The 18256-nt window shown below is 41.9% G+C and overlaps 1 protein-coding gene across 1 annotated transcript in view; it reads left to right on the forward strand.

Annotated features, from left to right (window-relative positions):
- The first annotated feature begins 8711 nt into the window (after positions 1-8711).
- The window catches only part of LOC144790842 (uncharacterized), a 140465-nt gene continuing 130920 nt past the window's right edge, over positions 8712-18256 (forward strand). Inside the window, exons 1-2 of the mRNA XM_078665509.1 lie at positions 8712-8727; positions 9156-9236. Of these exons, the coding sequence (XP_078521635.1) occupies positions 8712-8727; positions 9156-9236 (97 nt within the window). The remainder of the gene's footprint in view (positions 8728-9155; positions 9237-18256) is intronic.

Raw genomic sequence — 18256 nt, forward strand, 5'->3', positions numbered from 1 at the left:
ACGCAGGATGTGGGGGGTGGGGAGAGAGCGTTACAAAGTATGCGGGTGGAGGAACAGCACAGAAGGCGTAGGTCGCAGGAAATAACACAGAGGGCACAGGTGGCAGTCAGCAACACTGAGGGTGGAGGTGTTGAGAAGCAACATGGAGGGCACGGTGGTGGGAAGCAACACAGAGGGCAGGGGAATAGGATCAACATGAGAGCGGCGGAGGGAGTTGTGTGCGCGCGCGCTAAAATAAACTTTTAAAAACATGCGAGTGCTGCGCGTGCGCTCGCAAACTGTGTTAAACAAAATTTACAAAGTCTATTAACCTTACAGAGAATGCCTAGAGGAAAAGGGAACAGAGTGGAACAATACGTTGCGCACAGTACCAGAGATGTGCTAGCTAACGGCTGTAACGGTACCACACCACATTTGTGGAATCAGGATGTCGGGCTGCTTGTGGTGTTATGTAGTGAGGAGTGGAGTACACAAAAGCTTTTTGTTTTTTTGAAGTGTAGGTCGAGGGGAGCAACACGGAAGGTGCAGATTGGAGTAAGCCTCACACAGGATGTGGAGGGTGGGGAGAGAGTGTTACAAAGTATGCGGCCGGAGGAACAACACAGAAGGCATAGGTCACAGGAAACAACACAGAGTGCACAGGTGGCGGTCAGCAACACCGAGGGTGGGGTTGTTGGGAAGCAACATGGAGGGCACGATGGTGGGAAGCAACACAGAGGGCAGGGGAACAGGAACAACATGAGAGAGGTGGAGGGAGTTTGTGCATGGTTAAATAAAATAAAAAGAAATGCATGCGAGTGCTGCGCGCAGGGGTTAGTCCCCAAGTAGGAAAACACTGAGAGGCATTGTTTTTGAGACTCAAAAAAGAGACTGTGGGACTGCGCAGTCTTATCTGATTGTGATAGAGCCTGTACCGAAACGCAGCTGACTTAGAAAGGACGAGGGAATCAGCTATGTGAATAAGGTGTTCTCTTTGAAAGGGTAAATATGCGCTTTTTGTGAAGCGCAGGCAAGAGTCAGACAACTGCATACCCACCAATATTTGGAAACAGCTATATTTGGAAAACACGATGTAGGAAGGAAGATTCAGCTGAAGATGTGACGGATGTACCAAGCCCACTTACATGACGTGCGGCCGCGAGACACGCTCTGGGGAGGGGCGAGCAAGACAGAGGCGGAGCGAGGCGCAACACAGCTTGTCTGGTGAGCTCGCTTGGGTTGTCGAGTACAACGCAGGGAAGGGCGCGAGGGGTTTTGGAAATCCAAAGGATAAAGCACATAAGGAGGAGCAAAGAGCCATGGGGCGCAGGAGAGTTCAAGCAAGAGGAGGGTGATTGCAACACGAATGGTGGGTGGGGGAAGTAAAAGGGTAGGAATGGAGAAGACACAGACGGAGGCAGAGGGCAAAACACAAGCACTCATGTGGAGTGCTGAAACAGAAAACGCGAAAGTGAGTGATCATTAGTGATAGCGCCGGAAGGGAGGCAGATGGCGGCTGCGCGCAAAAGCATGCGAGTGGTGCGCGTGCTTTAGTGATTGCGCTGGAAGGGAGGCAGATGGCGGTTGCGCGCGTAACCGCAAGCTTGCGGCCAGCGAAGTCTGGCAGCACTTTGAAAACCCCAATACTAAATGTCTCACAGAGTAGCGCATGCGCTGGCTCAGGAAAGACCTATCTAGAAGGGAGCGTCGAGGAGGATGTCTGTGTGCCACTTTGCAATGGTTGTGATATTTCCACATCCAGATTGTATGGCAGTTGTGGTAAATGTGATTGGTATCTATGTAATAGGTATAGGACTGCACCAGATTGTTGAAGTGCAATGCATCTCGTGGGCGTTTTGTTGATGTGCACTAGTGGCCAGTATGGGTTCATTTTCCTACTGGGTGAAACCCCTAGGGAGTAGCTGTGTGCACAGGGAGGCTTAAAAGGTAACTACTCTGGCAATGGTCTGCAATCAGGAGTAAAAAGGCAATATAAAACACACCATAAAACGACTGCAAACAGAGGAAGACATAACATTAAATTATATTGAACTTATTCTCATTTCTAAATGCAGAGGGGCATGACAGCTTGCCCAACTTTGATAAAATTATTAACGGACAACTGCGGACTTACGTCTGAACTATAACATTGCTTCTACCACAGTTTAAATACACCTATTTTGCTATTAGAGTACACACTAATGGGCCTCTTCGTGCTGACAAACCATTGTTTTGATCCATCGGAGTTTGTACAATTTTGGACTGTGGTGGAAGAGGTGTAAAAAGTTGGCTTATAGTAGTCTAAGTGTTAAGCTATCCACGTCGTCCCTTACCTTGCCTTGATAGAAGCCCTCTTGGATGACGCAGATGATTTCGCAGAGACGCAAGGGACCAACTTCCCAAATCACTAACTAAAACTTACTGGTTCTAAAAGTTACAGCAAGGATTTAACTAGAAATTAGGGAGGAGGGCCGGTACTGGACGTTGAAGTGTTGAGTTTTGGGTCTTGCTGTCGACCTGCGAAGCAACAAGCACAAAAGACTTTACTATTCTGACCTAAAAGATTTCTCCTAGCTATTCTGAGACTCTTTAGCTATTCTAATCTAGGAACCTAAATTCAGTCTGGATGTTTTGATGTTCCCCTACCTGCGATCAGTAAGATGTTGGCCTTCGTCCAGTATTTCTTTCTAGGTAGTGATGATGAAGTCGTCAGCTTGTAGGTGGTCAGCTTGTATGATCAAGTTGTACTATGCTGAAAATAAAAGGTTGGATTACTTTACATTCTTTAAAAGTCTTTTCGCAAACTTTCCTAACTATTCTATCACTTACTTGCAATTAACTTCTTGCTTCTTAGACTTGGGGCTCTTGTATTTCCCTCTAGTTTCATGAAAGATAAGCATAGACCAAAAGGCACACAAAATCCTATAAGTCTTTCTTCTATCACCTTACATTAGGTACAAAACTAAATTCGCAATCTAAATAATATTGCACAGAACATTCCACACATGTAATCCTGTAAACAAATGTTCTTCCCTCAAAATCAGAGATACTAAAATCAGAAATGTCCAAAGTCTCTTCCTTGCATTTTCTTCTGCTAGTTTAGAGTTCCAAAAATTATTGTTGACCTTTCTTGCGAAGGGCGCCTTTTAAAAAAAAAATGAAAGTACTTAGCTTTCTATTACTTTGTCTTTCAGGGTCCTCATTCCGGTTGCCAAAGAAGAACCGCCTTGAAGAGGAGCTGAGTAGAAGTCCTGCCGGTATCGAAAAGCCTTCAGGTAAGTTCCATCTCCAGACGCGACCTTCTCCGGAGGAAGTCAGAAGGCAAAGCGCCTTCTAGAAGGCTGGGTGCGGTTTAAGTACTGGACCGCACCCAGCCCCTCCCGGTTACGCACTAGAACGTGCGCGAAGACGAAGTCTTCAAATCCCTTCCGGACGCGCACCAAAAGGCGCGTGTGAGGGATGCGGGGAGAGAACAACAAAACCTTCTTAGAGCAAAGGCTCAGTTTTCAACAGCGCTAAGTCCCAATTCCTGAAATACAACAAAATTAGACCACGGAAACCAGCGCAAGGCACAAAATTAGACCACAGAAACCAGCGTAAGGCACAGTGAAAGCATGATTGATGAAAATACAATAAGTTATAAGGCATGTAATACCAAGTTTTACACACACCCAAACACACTGACTTTGAAGCGTGCGGGGCGCACGGGACAGGGGCGGGTTTCAAAAAGGGAAATGCTACATGTGCCTAAAGGGCATGTGTACTACATGAAGGGGAACGTGGAATCATGACAGTACTCCCTCCTCAAGATCCCCCCCAAGAACAGTGGAAATGGGTTTTGGCTTATCTGGGTGTCTTAAATGAAAGATTCGGACCAATCTAGGAGCATTCTTAAGATGTTCTAGAGGTTCCCATGAACTTTCCTCAGGACCATAACCTTTCCAGTCTTTGAGGTAAAACAGCCTTCCCCTAACTCTTTTAGAATCCAAAATTGATTTCACTTCAAACTCTGGATTACCTTCAACAATGATAGAAGGCGGAGATTTAGAAATACGAGTTTGGGGATGGAAAGGTTTAATTAGAGAGACATGGAAAACAGGATGTATCAAATACTTGCGAGGGAGAGTCAATTTTACACAAACCAGGTTTATTACTTTTTCGATGGAAAAGGGGCCAATAAACTTTGGATTAAATTTCCTGTTCCCCTTTAATTTCAAATTTTTTGTACTCAACCATACTTTATCCCCTGCTCCATACTGAGGTTGTTCAGATCGATGTTTATCCTTGGCTTCTTTTTGGGATTCTTTTGCTTTGGCCAAGTTGAATTTAGCTTCTTCTTGAATGGTGAACACTTTGGATACATAGTCAGAAACTGCAGGTACGGAATCATCGTTGTTGTTGTTAAAATTTTCGGGAATGCTTTTTGGATGAAAGCCAAAATTACAAAAGAATGGGGACATTTTGATGGAAGAATGTTCGGAGTTGTTGTAGGCGAACTCCAAAGGACTTAAAAGATCGGACCATTCTTCTGAAACATTAGGCAACATACAACGAAGATATTGTTCTATAGTTTGATTAGTTCTTTCAGTTAAACCATCAGTTTGGGGATGATAACTAGAGGATAAGCGAACTTCCATATGTAACAAAGAACTCAGCTTTTGCCAAACCTTAGAAACAAATTGGGAACCCCTGTCCGAAATTACTACCGAAGGAATTCCGTGTAGTCTTATCACATGGGTCATGATTAAGTGAGCAAGTTCCAACGCAGTAGGAAGCTTCTTTAAAGGAATAAAATGGGCCATTCGGGTGAACTGATCTACAACTGTCAAAATAGTATTGAATCCCTTCTTGGTTTCAGGTAGTTCGACTATAAAATCCAATGATATAGTATGCCAGGGTTGAGGTGGAATTGGTAAGGGCATTAACAACCCACTAGGAGCTTGATGAGAAGATTTGTGTTGAATACAAATGCTACAAGTTTCTACAAATTGCTGAATGTCTTTGGACATAAAAGGCCACCAAAACTTCCTCTTAATAAGTTCCATAGTTTTCAAGATACTTGGGTGAGCTGACAAAACAGTATCATGGTGAAGATGAATAACGGATTTTCGAATCTTTTCATTTGGAACGAAAATCAGATCATGGACCATCATCAAACTGTCTTTCTCATATAGAAAAGGATGATCTCTTTTCCAATGCTCTAAATCCTTTTCCTTCACAGCTTCTTTGATGTCATTAATGATGTCACTAGCAGATAAACTTCCCTGAAAACAAGAAGTTGGGATTACTGGATGAATAATTTCAGGTTGATCTGGGCCCTTATCTCCAAGTCTAGATAAAGCATCCGCTTTTAAGTTCTCTTTCCCTGGACGATATGTAATTACAAAATTGTAGTCATTGAAGAACATAGACCAACGTAATTGTCTAGCAGATAGAGCCTTTACAGATCTTAAAGCTTGGAGATTTCTGTGGTCTGTATAAATAGTTACTGGATGACGAGCTCCTAACAGGTAGTGACGCCATTCTTCAAACACTGCTTTTATTGCTAATAACTCCTTATCAGCAATCGCATAATTTTGTTCAGCTTCTGATAACTTTCTTGAAAAGTAAGCTATAGGGTGCATTTGGCCGGTATCAGAATTTCGTTGTGAAAGAATTCCGCCCAATGCAAATTGAGAGGCATCTGCTTCCACAATAAAGGGTTGACTGGGGTCTGGATGACATAGAATTGGAGCCATAGTAAACCTCTTCTTTAGGTTCTGGAAGGCTTCATCAGCGGCTGGGGTCCATAAAAATTTGACTCCTTTTCTCAACAACTTGGTAATGGGTGTTATAATTTGAGAAAAGTTCTGAATAAATCTGCGGTAAAAATTTGCAAACCCAAGAAAACTTTGGATTTGTTTCACAGAAGTGGGACTCGGCCAAGTTGTTACTGCTTCTACTTTTTTAGGGTCCATTTCTATTCCCTCTGGGCTAATAATATAGCCCAGAAAGTCCACTTTGGAAACATGAAACAGACTCTTTTCCAATTTTACAAAGAGTGAGTTCGAAAGTAGTTTTTGAAGAATGGCGCGAACCTGTTGTACATGTTCTTCCTCGGAATCAGAATAAATGAGGATATCATCTATGTAGACTACACAACAGATGTCAATGAACTCATGTAAAACCTCATTTATAAAAAACTGGAAGGCGGCAGGAGCGTTACATAGACCAAACGGCATAACTTGGTATTCGAAGAGACCGAATTTTGTACGGAATGCTGTCTTCCATTCGTCTCCTTTCCTTACCCTAACTAAATGGTAAGCTCCTCGTAAGTCCAGTTTCGTATAAATCTTAGCCTTCTTAATTTGGTCCAAAAGTGTAGGAATCAAAGGTAGGGGGTACCTGTTCTTAATGGTCACATTGTTCAAAGCTCTATAATCAATGCACGTGCGCAATTCCCCTCCCTTCTTTGGAATGAAAAAAAGAGCTGATGAAACTGGAGACTTAGAGTGTCTAATGAAGCCGTTAGCAAGGTACTCATCTAAGTATTCTCTCAGATGAACATTTTCTGCCTCCGTAAGAGCATAAATTCGACTGCAAGGCAAGGTTGCTCCAGGCATTAAATCAATCCTACAGTCGAAATCTCTATGTGGTGGAAGGGTGTTGGCTTTCTTTTTGTCAAATACGTCAGATAGATCATTATATACCGATGGAACCCCATCCAAAATTAGTATATTGGGCGATTCCATTCCAAAGTCAAAACCTTGAATCACATCCTTAGATCTCTTAATAAGGAAGCAATGATCTGTGCAAGTAGAAGATTGAAAAGTAATTGACTTGGTTACCCAATCTATGAACGGGTTATGTTTTACCAACCAAGGTATTCCTAAAATCATTTTAAATTGAGGGGCATCAATAATGTCAAATTGTATCCTTTCTCTATGTATAGGAGAACAATCCATTTCCAATATTTCAGTCTGTCTATTTACTGGACCCGAAGTTAATTCTTTGCCATCCACAGCTCTGACGGTTTCTGGATGGTCCTTTAACAAAGACTTAAAACCTAACTGGAGGAAGAAATGAGAGTCTATAAAATTTCCAGTAGCTCCAGAATCTATAATGGCTTCAACCTGTCTAGAGTAAGATTCTGGAAGCAGACCTCGAAGTTCTACTAGAATAGAAAAGTGTCTACAACCGATGGGAGGAAGAGTTGAGGCCAAACTAGAGAACAAACCCGATAAACTGACCTCTCCCTTTACCGAGTTTTCTAGTTTTCCGACTTTTCTTGTGTGATAGCTAAGTCAGATGATTTGGTTTTAAATTTATTTGGTCGTGTGGGACATTCCTTCACAAAATGTCCTGTCTTTCCACAATACAGGCATTGGTTTAATCGTCGTCTCTTTTCTTTCTCCTCCTTTGATAAGGGACCACGGATAGAACCTATTTGCATAGGTTCTACAGTATCAGATTTAGAACTAGTTTCTCGGTTAGGTGTAGATCTTTCTTTAAAGAAAACTAACTTATGTTCAGACTTCCCTCTTTCACCCTTTCTTTCTGAAATACGGTGATTCAATTTAACCACTAAGTCGATGAAAGCACTTATATCTTCGGGAGGATCTAAAATCTGGGTGATCATATCCTTTAATTCGTCCCTCAATCCTCTGTAGAAGATAGAGACTCTTTTGTCGTAAGGCCAATCTGCTTCTAAAACCAAACGGTTAAAGGTAGATATGTAATGTAATAAATCAGATGATCCTTGCTTTAAACCTAAAAGCTCATTATCTGCTGACTGAACAAAAAGATGTTTAGCAAACATCTTCTTTAAAGCCCTCTCAAAGTCCTTAAAGTTATACAAAATCCGATCATTGTTTTCCACTAAGGGGACTGACCAAAGGGCTGCGTCACCACCCATGTAAGATAACATGAATGCTACTCTGGAGGAATCATCAGGAAAGGCTGTAGTCTTTGCTATAAAGTGCAAATGACATTGTTGTAAGAACACTGAGAATTTATTACAATCCCCATAAAATCTCTCTGGAGGGGCTAAAGGGGTTGGTACCGGAGTGACAACTTGGATTTGCGTTTGAGAACCTGAATTGGAGGAACCCTGGAAAGTGGCTGGTTTCAAGACTGACTTCTGTTGCACAGAGTCTTGGAGAGAGGACAAATCTCTTCGTAAGGCAGCGTTATCCTGTCTAATTGCGTCTAACACTGTGGCCAAATCCTGCAGGGTGATTTGATCCATTGCGTCTGGGCGAAATTATCAACGTGGGCTTTGCCTTCTGTCAAGCTATCCACGTCGTCCCTTACCTTGCCTTGATAGAAGCCCTCTTGGATGACGCAGATGATTTCGCAGAGACGCAAGGGACCAACTTCCCAAATCACTAACTAAAACTTACTGGTTCTAAAAGTTACAGCAAGGATTTAACTAGGAATTAGGGAGGAGGGCCGGTACTGGACGTTGAAGTGTTGAGTTTTGGGTCTTGCTGTCGACCTGCGAAGCAACAAGCACAAACGACTTTACTATTCTGACCTAAAAGATTTCTCCTAGCTATTCTGAGACTCTTTAGCTATTCTAATCTAGGAACCTAAATTCAGTCTGGATGTTTTGATGTTCCCCTACCTGCGATCAGTAAGATGTTGGCCTTCGTCCAGTATTTCTTTCTAGGTAGTGATGATGAAGTCGTCAGACGTCCTCTAGGAAAAATGGTCAGCTTGTAGGTGGTCAGCTTGTATGATCAAGTTGTACTATGCTGAAAATAAAAGGTTGGATTACTTTACATTCTTAAAAAGTCTTTTCGCAAACTTTCCTAACTATTCTATCACTTACTTGCAATTAACTTCTTGCTTCTTAGACTTGGGGCTCTTGTATTTCCCTCTAGTTTCATGAAAGATAAGCATAGACCAAAAGGCACAAAAAATCCTATAAGTCTTTCTTCTATCACCTTACATTAGGTACAAAACTAAATTCGCAATCTAAATAATATTGCACAGAACATTCCACACATGTAATCCTGTAAACAAATGTTCTTCCCTCAAAATCAGAGATACTAAAATCAGAAATGTCCAAAGTCTCTTCCTTGCATTTTCTTCTGCTAGTTTAGAGTTCCAAAAATTATTGTTGACCTTTCTTGCGAAGGGCGCCTTTTAAAAAAAAATGAAAGTACTTAGCTTTCTATTACTTTGTCTTTCAGGGTCCTCATTCTGGTTGCCAAAGAAGAACCGCCTTGAAGAGGAGCTGAGTAGAAGTCCTGCCGGTATCGAAAAGCCTTCAGGTAAGTTCCATCTCCAGACGCGACCTTCTCCGGAGGAAGTCAGAAGGCAAAGCGCCTTCTAGAAGGCTGGGTGCGGTTTAAGTACTGGACCGCACCCAGCCCCTCCCGGTTACGCACTAGAACGTGCGCGAAGACGAAGTCTTCAAATCCCTTCCGGACGCGCACCAAAAGGCGCGTGTGAGGGATGCGGGGAGAGAACAACAAAACCTTCTTAGAGCAAAGGCTCAGTTTTCAACAGCGCTAAGTCCCAATTCCTGAAATACAACAAAATTAGACCACGGAAACCAGCGCAAGGCACAAAATTAGACCACAGAAACCAGCTTAAGGCACAGTGAAAGCATGATTGATGAAAATACAATAAGTTATAAGGCATGTAATACCAAGTTTTACACACACCCAAACACACTGACTTTGAAGCGTGCGGGGCGCACGGGACAGGGGCGGGTTTCAAAAAGGGAAATGCTACATGTGCCTAAAGGGCATGTGTACTACATGAAGGGGAACGTGGAATCATGACACTAAGAGGGAGGGTTGAGGTGACTCTCTATCTTCCTCTGATTGAGATAGAAGTGTGGTGGCCATCTTGCTTCCAAGACCACATTGTATGACTGTTGTTATAAATGTGATTGTTGCATATGTAATAGGTGAAATCTATGGTGTATGTATGGAAAATGGTATATGGTGTATTTGTTGATATACAATAGTGTACAGCCAGGGTATACTGAGCCACTGAGCGAAACCTAGTGGGTGCTGGTGTGTCTAACCAAAAATGGCTGTGTTAGCAATGATCTGCAATCAAGAATTAAGAGAGAGATTTATGAATTAGGATTCCATTCCATATTCTGATTTATTATTGATAAAAGTTACTAAGTCAGTTGGTTCTGAGAACACAATCATTTGACCTTTGAATATGATTTTAGATTTAGAGGGACCAATAAAGGAATGCAGGATGGGCATGTCAGTCATATGTTTGCGGAGTGCAAGAAAGTCTTTCCTCCTGGTCACTCTTTCTCTGGCCAAGTCCTGTGAGATAGAGATTTTGGTTCGGATACATAATATCGCTTTGAATTTCCTTATGTGAACAAGGATTATCACTGAGTGTTTGTGTTTCAATGGCTTGAAAATCAATGGTCTTAGTGGAGATGCATTTTTGGGTTTTTATGTTGGAGCGCGATGGGTCCATTCTATCCCAAAGTCTCTAGGAAAAGTAATGTTCAGTGTTGCGATTATCCAAGCTTCCAGGAAGTTGATGGTGGAGTGCACTGAGTCCTCAACACCCTCTGGTAGTCCAAAGATGCATATGTTGGTCCTCTAAGGCCATTATTTCATGTTTGAGGTTGGAGATCAGTTTGTCAGAGTTTTGAAGTTGTTTGGTTTGGAGGTTATTATTATCTTCCAGGGAAAATATCCCAGATTTAACATTTGTTAGTCTAATCTTTAAGCCTGTTAAGTCTTTTCTAATTACAGCTACTTCCACTTGTAGATGGTCTGTGTTCGTTTTAGTGCCCTGAGCCATATTGTGTACCTAGTTCAGTTACTTTAAGACAGTGTTTAAGGTAAAAGTACTGTCTGGTTTGTCCTTGATTGGGAATTTTGGAGTCAGAGAATTCTACTTCACTCTCTTCAGACCGGTTTTGGCTCTTTTTCTTTGTGATCTTTAGTGTTGCCCATCTTAATCGGAACAGTAGATGTTTGGCGTCACATCAGGATGGTTACTGAGTTCGATAAGGTGAATAGGCACTCCAGCAAAGTTTTGTTACTGTTTACCTCTTGGTTTCAGGAAACAGAGGCTCCTAATGGACATGATTTTACTCCACTTGAAGCCAATGTATCTTATCAATAAGCACTGCAGTGAGGCCTCTTGCAAGTGGGAGTGAGATTTTAGGGAGCACACACTGTGGTATATTAGTTCAACTATGTGATCTAAACTTCCATTAGGTAAAGCAGATGGGGGTCAAGTCTGGCTCAACCCATTACATATTTCAAGCTAAGCAGGGAGGACCAGCCATGTTGTGTTTGTTCTTGTTGACACTGGAAATAGGCCTGCTAAAACACATATCTGGAGCAGTAGATGGGGCTGCACATGTAGTAGTTGCTGGGACCAAGGTCTTGGTAAGCTGAGTAAGAAGAGGTGCTATGACGCAGATGCGTTTGTTTACAGGCCAGTGAAGCGCTATATGGCATTCTGTTGTGACAGTGATAATATTAACAGGCTTATTTATGTTTAAAGTTCCTTTATTGAGTTTTGCACATATTACAAGAACAATAACAAAAAAATTGTCCATCTAGACTTCCCACAGCGTGGGGAATGCAATAGAGTCTTAATTAACAACCCCATATCCATCCCACACCCCAGAAGCCCACCCCAAATCCCTCCCCTCCTACTGCTGCCCCTGCTTGAGCGTTTCCGGACTAATCATTTACGGCTTGAGAAGCCTCTTGTACCTGTTCGGTAAGGCGCAACAGCCTCAAATTTTAGGGCAGGTAATTTCATTGAACTTGGAAGATAGCAGCAATAAAAAGGGTCCCCACAGCTTGGGGAATGAAGTGCCTTCATTCGTAAGTGAAAGGAAGATCCTCTTCATGCCAAGAATGTACCACATGCGATGTAACCATCCCGTGTGTGTAGGTAGACGGGTGGAACCCCAGTGTGTGAGAATGTTTTGAAGGGATGCCCCGAATGTCAATGCAATTTGGCGGACCTGTAGTGTAGTTCCTATTATCCCAATAGGCTCTGCACATTGGAATAATACCTCCAGTAATAAAGGCCTAGACCAGACGTTAACTAGGTCTACTACTGTCGATATTAGACTTAAAGTTTTGGGTTTGCCAGCTAGCTCAGAGTTCACTAGAAACTTTCTCGAATGTTCAGGCAGGACTTAACTTCCCTGATTAGACAAGAAGGGATTTAGTTTCTGACAACCATAGAACATGACAACTTTGCTCTCCCCTAATCAAGAGTATATCTCGAGAGTCGTGTGAACAAAAGGCAATTTATTTTACTCAGTCAGTACGTGCATTCTTAGTCTCATCAGATTGTAGAGAAAAGGAAGAGACGGGCGTGTTCAATAAAAAGGTGTGATTTATTGATCAGTCTCTTTTCTCATACAAGAGAAATGGATCGATATTATTGCAATACTTATAGTTAAGTAAAGTGCATACATTAAAAGCAATAGTATGAAATAATACTGTAAAAACATTGATATGGTTTCTAAGCCATAAGATGTTTTAAAATGAATAAAATATATTTATACACATATACATTTGACTAAACGTACTCAACTGGTGTTTCTAAATACGCCTACCCCGTGTACCTGACCTAAGTCTAATACGTGGGCGGGAATAGAAAGTTACAGTTTAAGTTAAGTTTGTTTTTGCCAAGTGAATAACTAAAGAATTCTCTGTGAGGGGTTATTCAGTTCTGTACCTGGAAGTTAGGATGAATGAGGGATGGTATCTCTCGTCTCTGGTCTCGATATTCCAGGCTGCCTGCGAGGGCTACCCAGAAACGCCGGTGCTGGATTTCTCGGCAGGAGAAAGCAGCTTCTCTCAGCGCGTCAGGAAGGTGGGGCTGCGCCAGCGGGGTCTACTCTGCTCTTCGCTTCGGCAAGTATGGCTGCTCCGTCTCGTCACCACCGCGTGTGTTTGCATAGGGCAATATCGGTAATATTTATACCTTTAAGGTGCCGAGATTGACGTAAGGATGGACATAGATACGTCAATAAGGATGTCATACGACTTGCTCGTTAGCACATTCTTTTGCTGAAGTTCTCGGTGAAATCAAAACAATGGCCGCAGGGTTTTGCCCAGGTTGTCATAGGTTTGATTTGTTATGAGAACTCCGTATGCCTTATCAGGGGCTGGAGGAATATCGCTTGTCTAATTAGATCGCAAGCGTTATGACCTAATCAGATAACACGTTCCTGTGCCGTAGTGTGACTGCGTCAGATAACGGTATCTGCATCATGGGGGTTTTCTGCCTCATGGGCTGACTGCTAGTTAACTTGTTGGTTTGTTTAACTAGAATAGGGTCAGGAATAGGGGGATCGATTCAGAACCTATAGGAATACATCACACCCACTCCACGCTAACTATGGTCATATTTACTAATCTATGCATAGTAAAACATAGTACAACATACTATAGAGTATTGTGTATACCTTACCACCCCAAAATACATAAATGCATTTTGAAATTATCAAATATACTGAAAAATTGCAGACATATGTATTGTATGCACTCAAGCTGTAGAATAATGCCAAAGTAATCGCATTTGTATACATTATTGCTATTGGTATATGAGAATTTACACATGAAATGGCTCTTAATACAGAAAAAAGTTCGAGACCATTCCATCACAGAATAAAATATTTATGAACATACCAGCGGGCAGCTAATGTCTATAAGCTATCTAAAATTAGAAATTTTAGTTCTTTAAGAATAGTTCTTACTTTAAGCAGAAGATAGTGTCCCGAAAATTATGAAAAAATATTTTGGGGCTGCTGAAAAACTTGCTGTCCGTGAACTGGAGGGAAAATTGTTCATGTGACTTTATTTTTAAATTTGAAGGCCGAATTCAGGGAACGCCGTGTGCAAGCTTGCTCAAAAGTCTCTATTTCTGCTCTGGTGAGAACATCATATCATTTAGGCTTTCGAAAAAACTGTCAACAGCTTCCTGGGAAAGTTCCACTAACTCGGAAATAGGTGTAATCATGCATTCGTGCGCATGATTGTCTCCATTGACATTCTGATTCGCATTGCTGACAGAAGGTCGTACCTGATCGATGCTGCTTTCATCTTGAACTTCACTACCCATCAATCGTAGTGGTGAAGCTTCCACGAATGCCGTCATCAGGATTGGTAGCCTTTGAGGGCAGCACAAAGCGTGAACCTTGATCGGGCTCAACAATGTTTCTGCATCCATTGGCGCATCCGATTGTAGCGTCAGACAGGTGTCTAACACGCATTCTTCTCCGCATAGCAGACACCTTAATACAGGTAAAACACATCTTTGCCACATTGGTCGAAATGATAGAAACCAAGTCATGTTCAGGTCTCTAAGCCGGGAGAGTCCCAGGATTTTTGATATCCGGTCCCGGTATCCAATGGCTAGGATTGTTTCTTCCCTTGTCGCAAGAGTTTTGTCTGTGACATGGGTTGCCATAACGAAAAATAAGGACCAAGAATAGGATTCCTGCAATTAGTCCCAAGATCAGGGGAAGTCCGCCAAAAATCGAATGGACGAAATCTGGAAAAATACCCAGTATGGCTTTGAATGGTGTTAATGCCATTGAAAATACTGTCTTAAATACCTTTGAGACCCCATTGGTATCAGAAATATTTAAGATTTCATTCAGGATTTCTGCGAAATGTATGGGGGAATTAGTTGATAACAATGAATGTATCTCTGCAGTCGTCCTTGCGACTTGTAGATCATACGTTTCTTTTGATGACGTGAGCCTTGTAGGCGTCTGAAGAAGCACTGTTTTCATTCTGCTTAAAGTATCTATTCGAATAGAAGTAATTTTCAAATTGGGCCATGCCCTTGCCTCCCTGTCTGGAAAGGAGCTGGGGAACAATGAGCGTCCACAGCACTTGACCTTCGCAGTCGTAGTTACGAGATAAGGAGTCCCGGGCATAAGACTACAACATCTGCGGTCTACAATTAGAATGTAACTCCCATTATAGAGTCTTTGAAAGAATGGTTCTATTTCTGTTGCAGGTGCGCCTTGCTGGTGACATGAAAGGTTGTATGAATTCCCTTCACAGGCTCCATGCAAACTAATTCCATTACACGGAAGCGTGCCGCTTAGTGACATCGCACAATTATTGCCACTAAGAAACACTTTCTGTCCTTTATTACTGACACATGCATGTGAATAGGGCAGATTCCATGTTGTTTTAATGTACCCCTTTCCCAATTTCTCGTACATGCCAGCCTGTATATATTTTTGGCAGTATTGAAACCTGAAGGTTGAGATTGGAATATTTATTATCCATTCACTGACAGGTCGTTCTGACATTGTCACTGGTAATCTTTCGAGTTTTTCAATGCTCAAGATTGTATAATCAGCACCCTTTTGTGCCATACTGATTTGTCTATCAGTAAGGTTAAAGATTTGGAATAGTGACGTTGTGTTGATTAAACGCCAAGGCACATAGCCTGAACGTAGATTTTGTAACGTCCAGCCAAGCTGTACAATAGAACGCAATTGAGACTGACCGTGTTGTAGCAACAGTAAGTCTTGCGATAATATGTCGATTGCTGAAGACACAATGCTGTCCAAAGAAAAAATTCTGGAGGACAGAGTCATTAACCCATTGTCCACTACAGAAAGTGATTTTTCCAAATTAATACGGTCAATTTCCCGTATTCTTTCTGCTGTTTCAATTTGAGTAACCTTCCAGGCCTCATTGTATGCTGCATATACAGAGGCTGCTATGAAACGTTTTTGACGCTGTTTGCGCGGTCCCATAATGAAATCACGCAAGTCAGCACCATCAGTAAGTAAAGTTAGGTGTTGTTTAATTTCTGTCAGTTTGGAAGTTTGTAGCCATTGAAGGCACAATTTGCCCACACTGTAGGTGGTTATTATTCCTGGGTGATGTCTTTGGGAATATCTAGGGTCTGGCCTGGTCATTTTGAACCCCTGTGTTTTGTTCAGGAATCTGTCTTGACAGTTATTAGTATCTGTGGGCCAGATCAACCACTGTTTCCAATCAGGATGTGTTCTGTGTGGTTTAATACATAATTTACGTCTATCTCTTCATCTGTAGAGCTATTGCTGAACATTGTTGGCTTTGGAATAGACGGTTTATTTAAGTCTTTGATTTTGGCTAGGCCAAGACAGGTGGTTTGTTGAACAGTGTCATTTAAAAATATCATTTGTTCTGGGATCATGCAGGCTCTAAACAAAGATTCTATACCCTGCACTTGCCATTCTTTTGTACCCCAAACACTTTTCAATTCAACATTTTTGTCCCAATAATCAAAACCAAAAGTATTCATTTGTTCAAAAAATGAGTCTGAATATATCAATTTTGTGTTTGTTATCATGGTCTTAGTTCCTGTCTTGTTTGACAATTTGAAATAAAATGCTTCAGCATTACTTGTGTTAAAACCTGAAAAGTATGAATATTTGTCATAGAAGGTTCTTGAGCTTCCTTTTGGAGGGGTTGCACAATGTTCCCATTGATTATAATTTAAAACATTTCTAGGTTGTGCAGATCTATGTAAAAAATGGTTACCATAGTGGTTATAACAGTACATACTATCATAATTTGTAGAACCCTGCAAATAATCATGTTTGGTAAATTTAGCAGACATTACTAAGTCAGACATCATATTAATGCTTTCGAAGTCCCAATCATCAGTAAATGAGCTTGGTTTTGCAAAGTCACTCAATGAGATCTTAATTTGGTGTGGATACTTCAGGATTTCGACCGGACCATAAATTTCATAGTCAGTGTTGTCCCAGGCTACCCCACCCGGTATCGGATTGGCTGTGAAGTTGACTGAAGAAAGTTCTCTTTTCTCGACGTGTGAAGATGTGTGTGGTTTGAGGATCAAGTTGATTTTCTGACTTGCTGTGTCCATTTTAGCATATTTTCCCTCAATGAAGCGTCCCAAAGTTAGTACCATGATGAGCCAAAGTATGAGGATAAATGCACCAAAACCCACCCAAAATTCGATCCATGGAGAAATCAGATATGTTTCTTTCAGTTGTTTCAAAAGTTATTTAGCTTTATCTTTAAAGGTTTTTGATGATGGCTGTGTCTTTGATTCACTGAAGCCTTCAGAGGAATCATCGAAGTTTATGAAGTAGCCGGATGCAGTTCTGTCAATTGTTCCAATTGGTTCAGGATTTCTGTTTCTTGTATTTTCACTTGGTACTTCATTATAGATTGGTGTGTCTCTGCTAAATGTTTTTATTTGGGTTTTCAGAGGTCTGAGTTCTATTGCATTGTTGCATAGTCCTTGTTGTTCTTCTGTAGGCGTTTCGAATGTGATGAGCCTCTTTGTTAGGACCTCTGTACTGGTAGCAAACCTTGGTGTTCTGCTACTTATTGGGAGTCCACTTGGCCTACTATTTGTTATCGGCCACATGATTGTGGTTTTACCAGGTCGATGGATACAACTCGGTTCTCCTTTTTACCAGCAAGTGGCGGTAGTACAACTGATCTTGTCCCGTTGACAGACAAGACAGGAACTGCTTTTCTGTAAGAAGGCCCAAATTCCTTCTTTACCGCGATCTTTTCCCTGACTAGATCCCCGACTTTTGGAATCCAGACAGGTCTTGCTGGGACAGGTGGTGGTTCTTCAGTGGTTGTTGGCTGTTGTTTCAACTTTATGTTGCTCAGGTCTTTTCTTGTTTTGTTTAATTTATTTATTTATTTATTTATTTCGATTTGTATAGCGCTATATAACCCAGGGGTCTCTAAGCGCTTGTCCAGTAAGCACCACAGGAAGCCAAAAGAAAGATACTTCCCAGAAATTTATAGCCCTCCCCAGGCCTTCTGGAAAAGAACAGTCTTCAACCTCTTCCGAAAGGACAGCAGATTAGATTCTTTGCGCAAGTCCGCCGGTAGACTATTCCAAGCCCCTGGGAGGGTGTTCGAAATGGCACGACCGCCCACTGTCGCCAATCTGAAACGAGGTTGCATGAGAAGAGTTGCCTCAGCAGATCTTAGCACCCTGGCAGGTTTATATGGAATCAGGCGGGTCTTAATGTATCTTGGTGCCTTACCATAAAGAGATTTATGTGCGATGCATAACCCTTTGAAGAGCACCCTCTGCCTTACTGGGAGCCAATGTAGCTCACGCATAAGTGGGGACACATGCGTGTTCCTGGGTTTCTTATGAATGAGCCTCGCGGCATCATTCATCACCATCTGAAGTTTGTCTAGGAGTTTTTGGGGTAAACCCAAATAGAGCGAGTTACCGTAATCCAGTCTTGCAAGGATCATAGCGGAAACCGCCCGTCTCAGTGTGGAATGGGACAGTAGTGGCGCAATTTTTC

Source organism: Lissotriton helveticus, chromosome 11 (genome assembly GCF_964261635.1).
Source record: "Lissotriton helveticus chromosome 11, aLisHel1.1, whole genome shotgun sequence".
In the NCBI taxonomy this organism is placed as follows: Eukaryota; Metazoa; Chordata; class Amphibia; order Caudata; family Salamandridae; genus Lissotriton; species Lissotriton helveticus.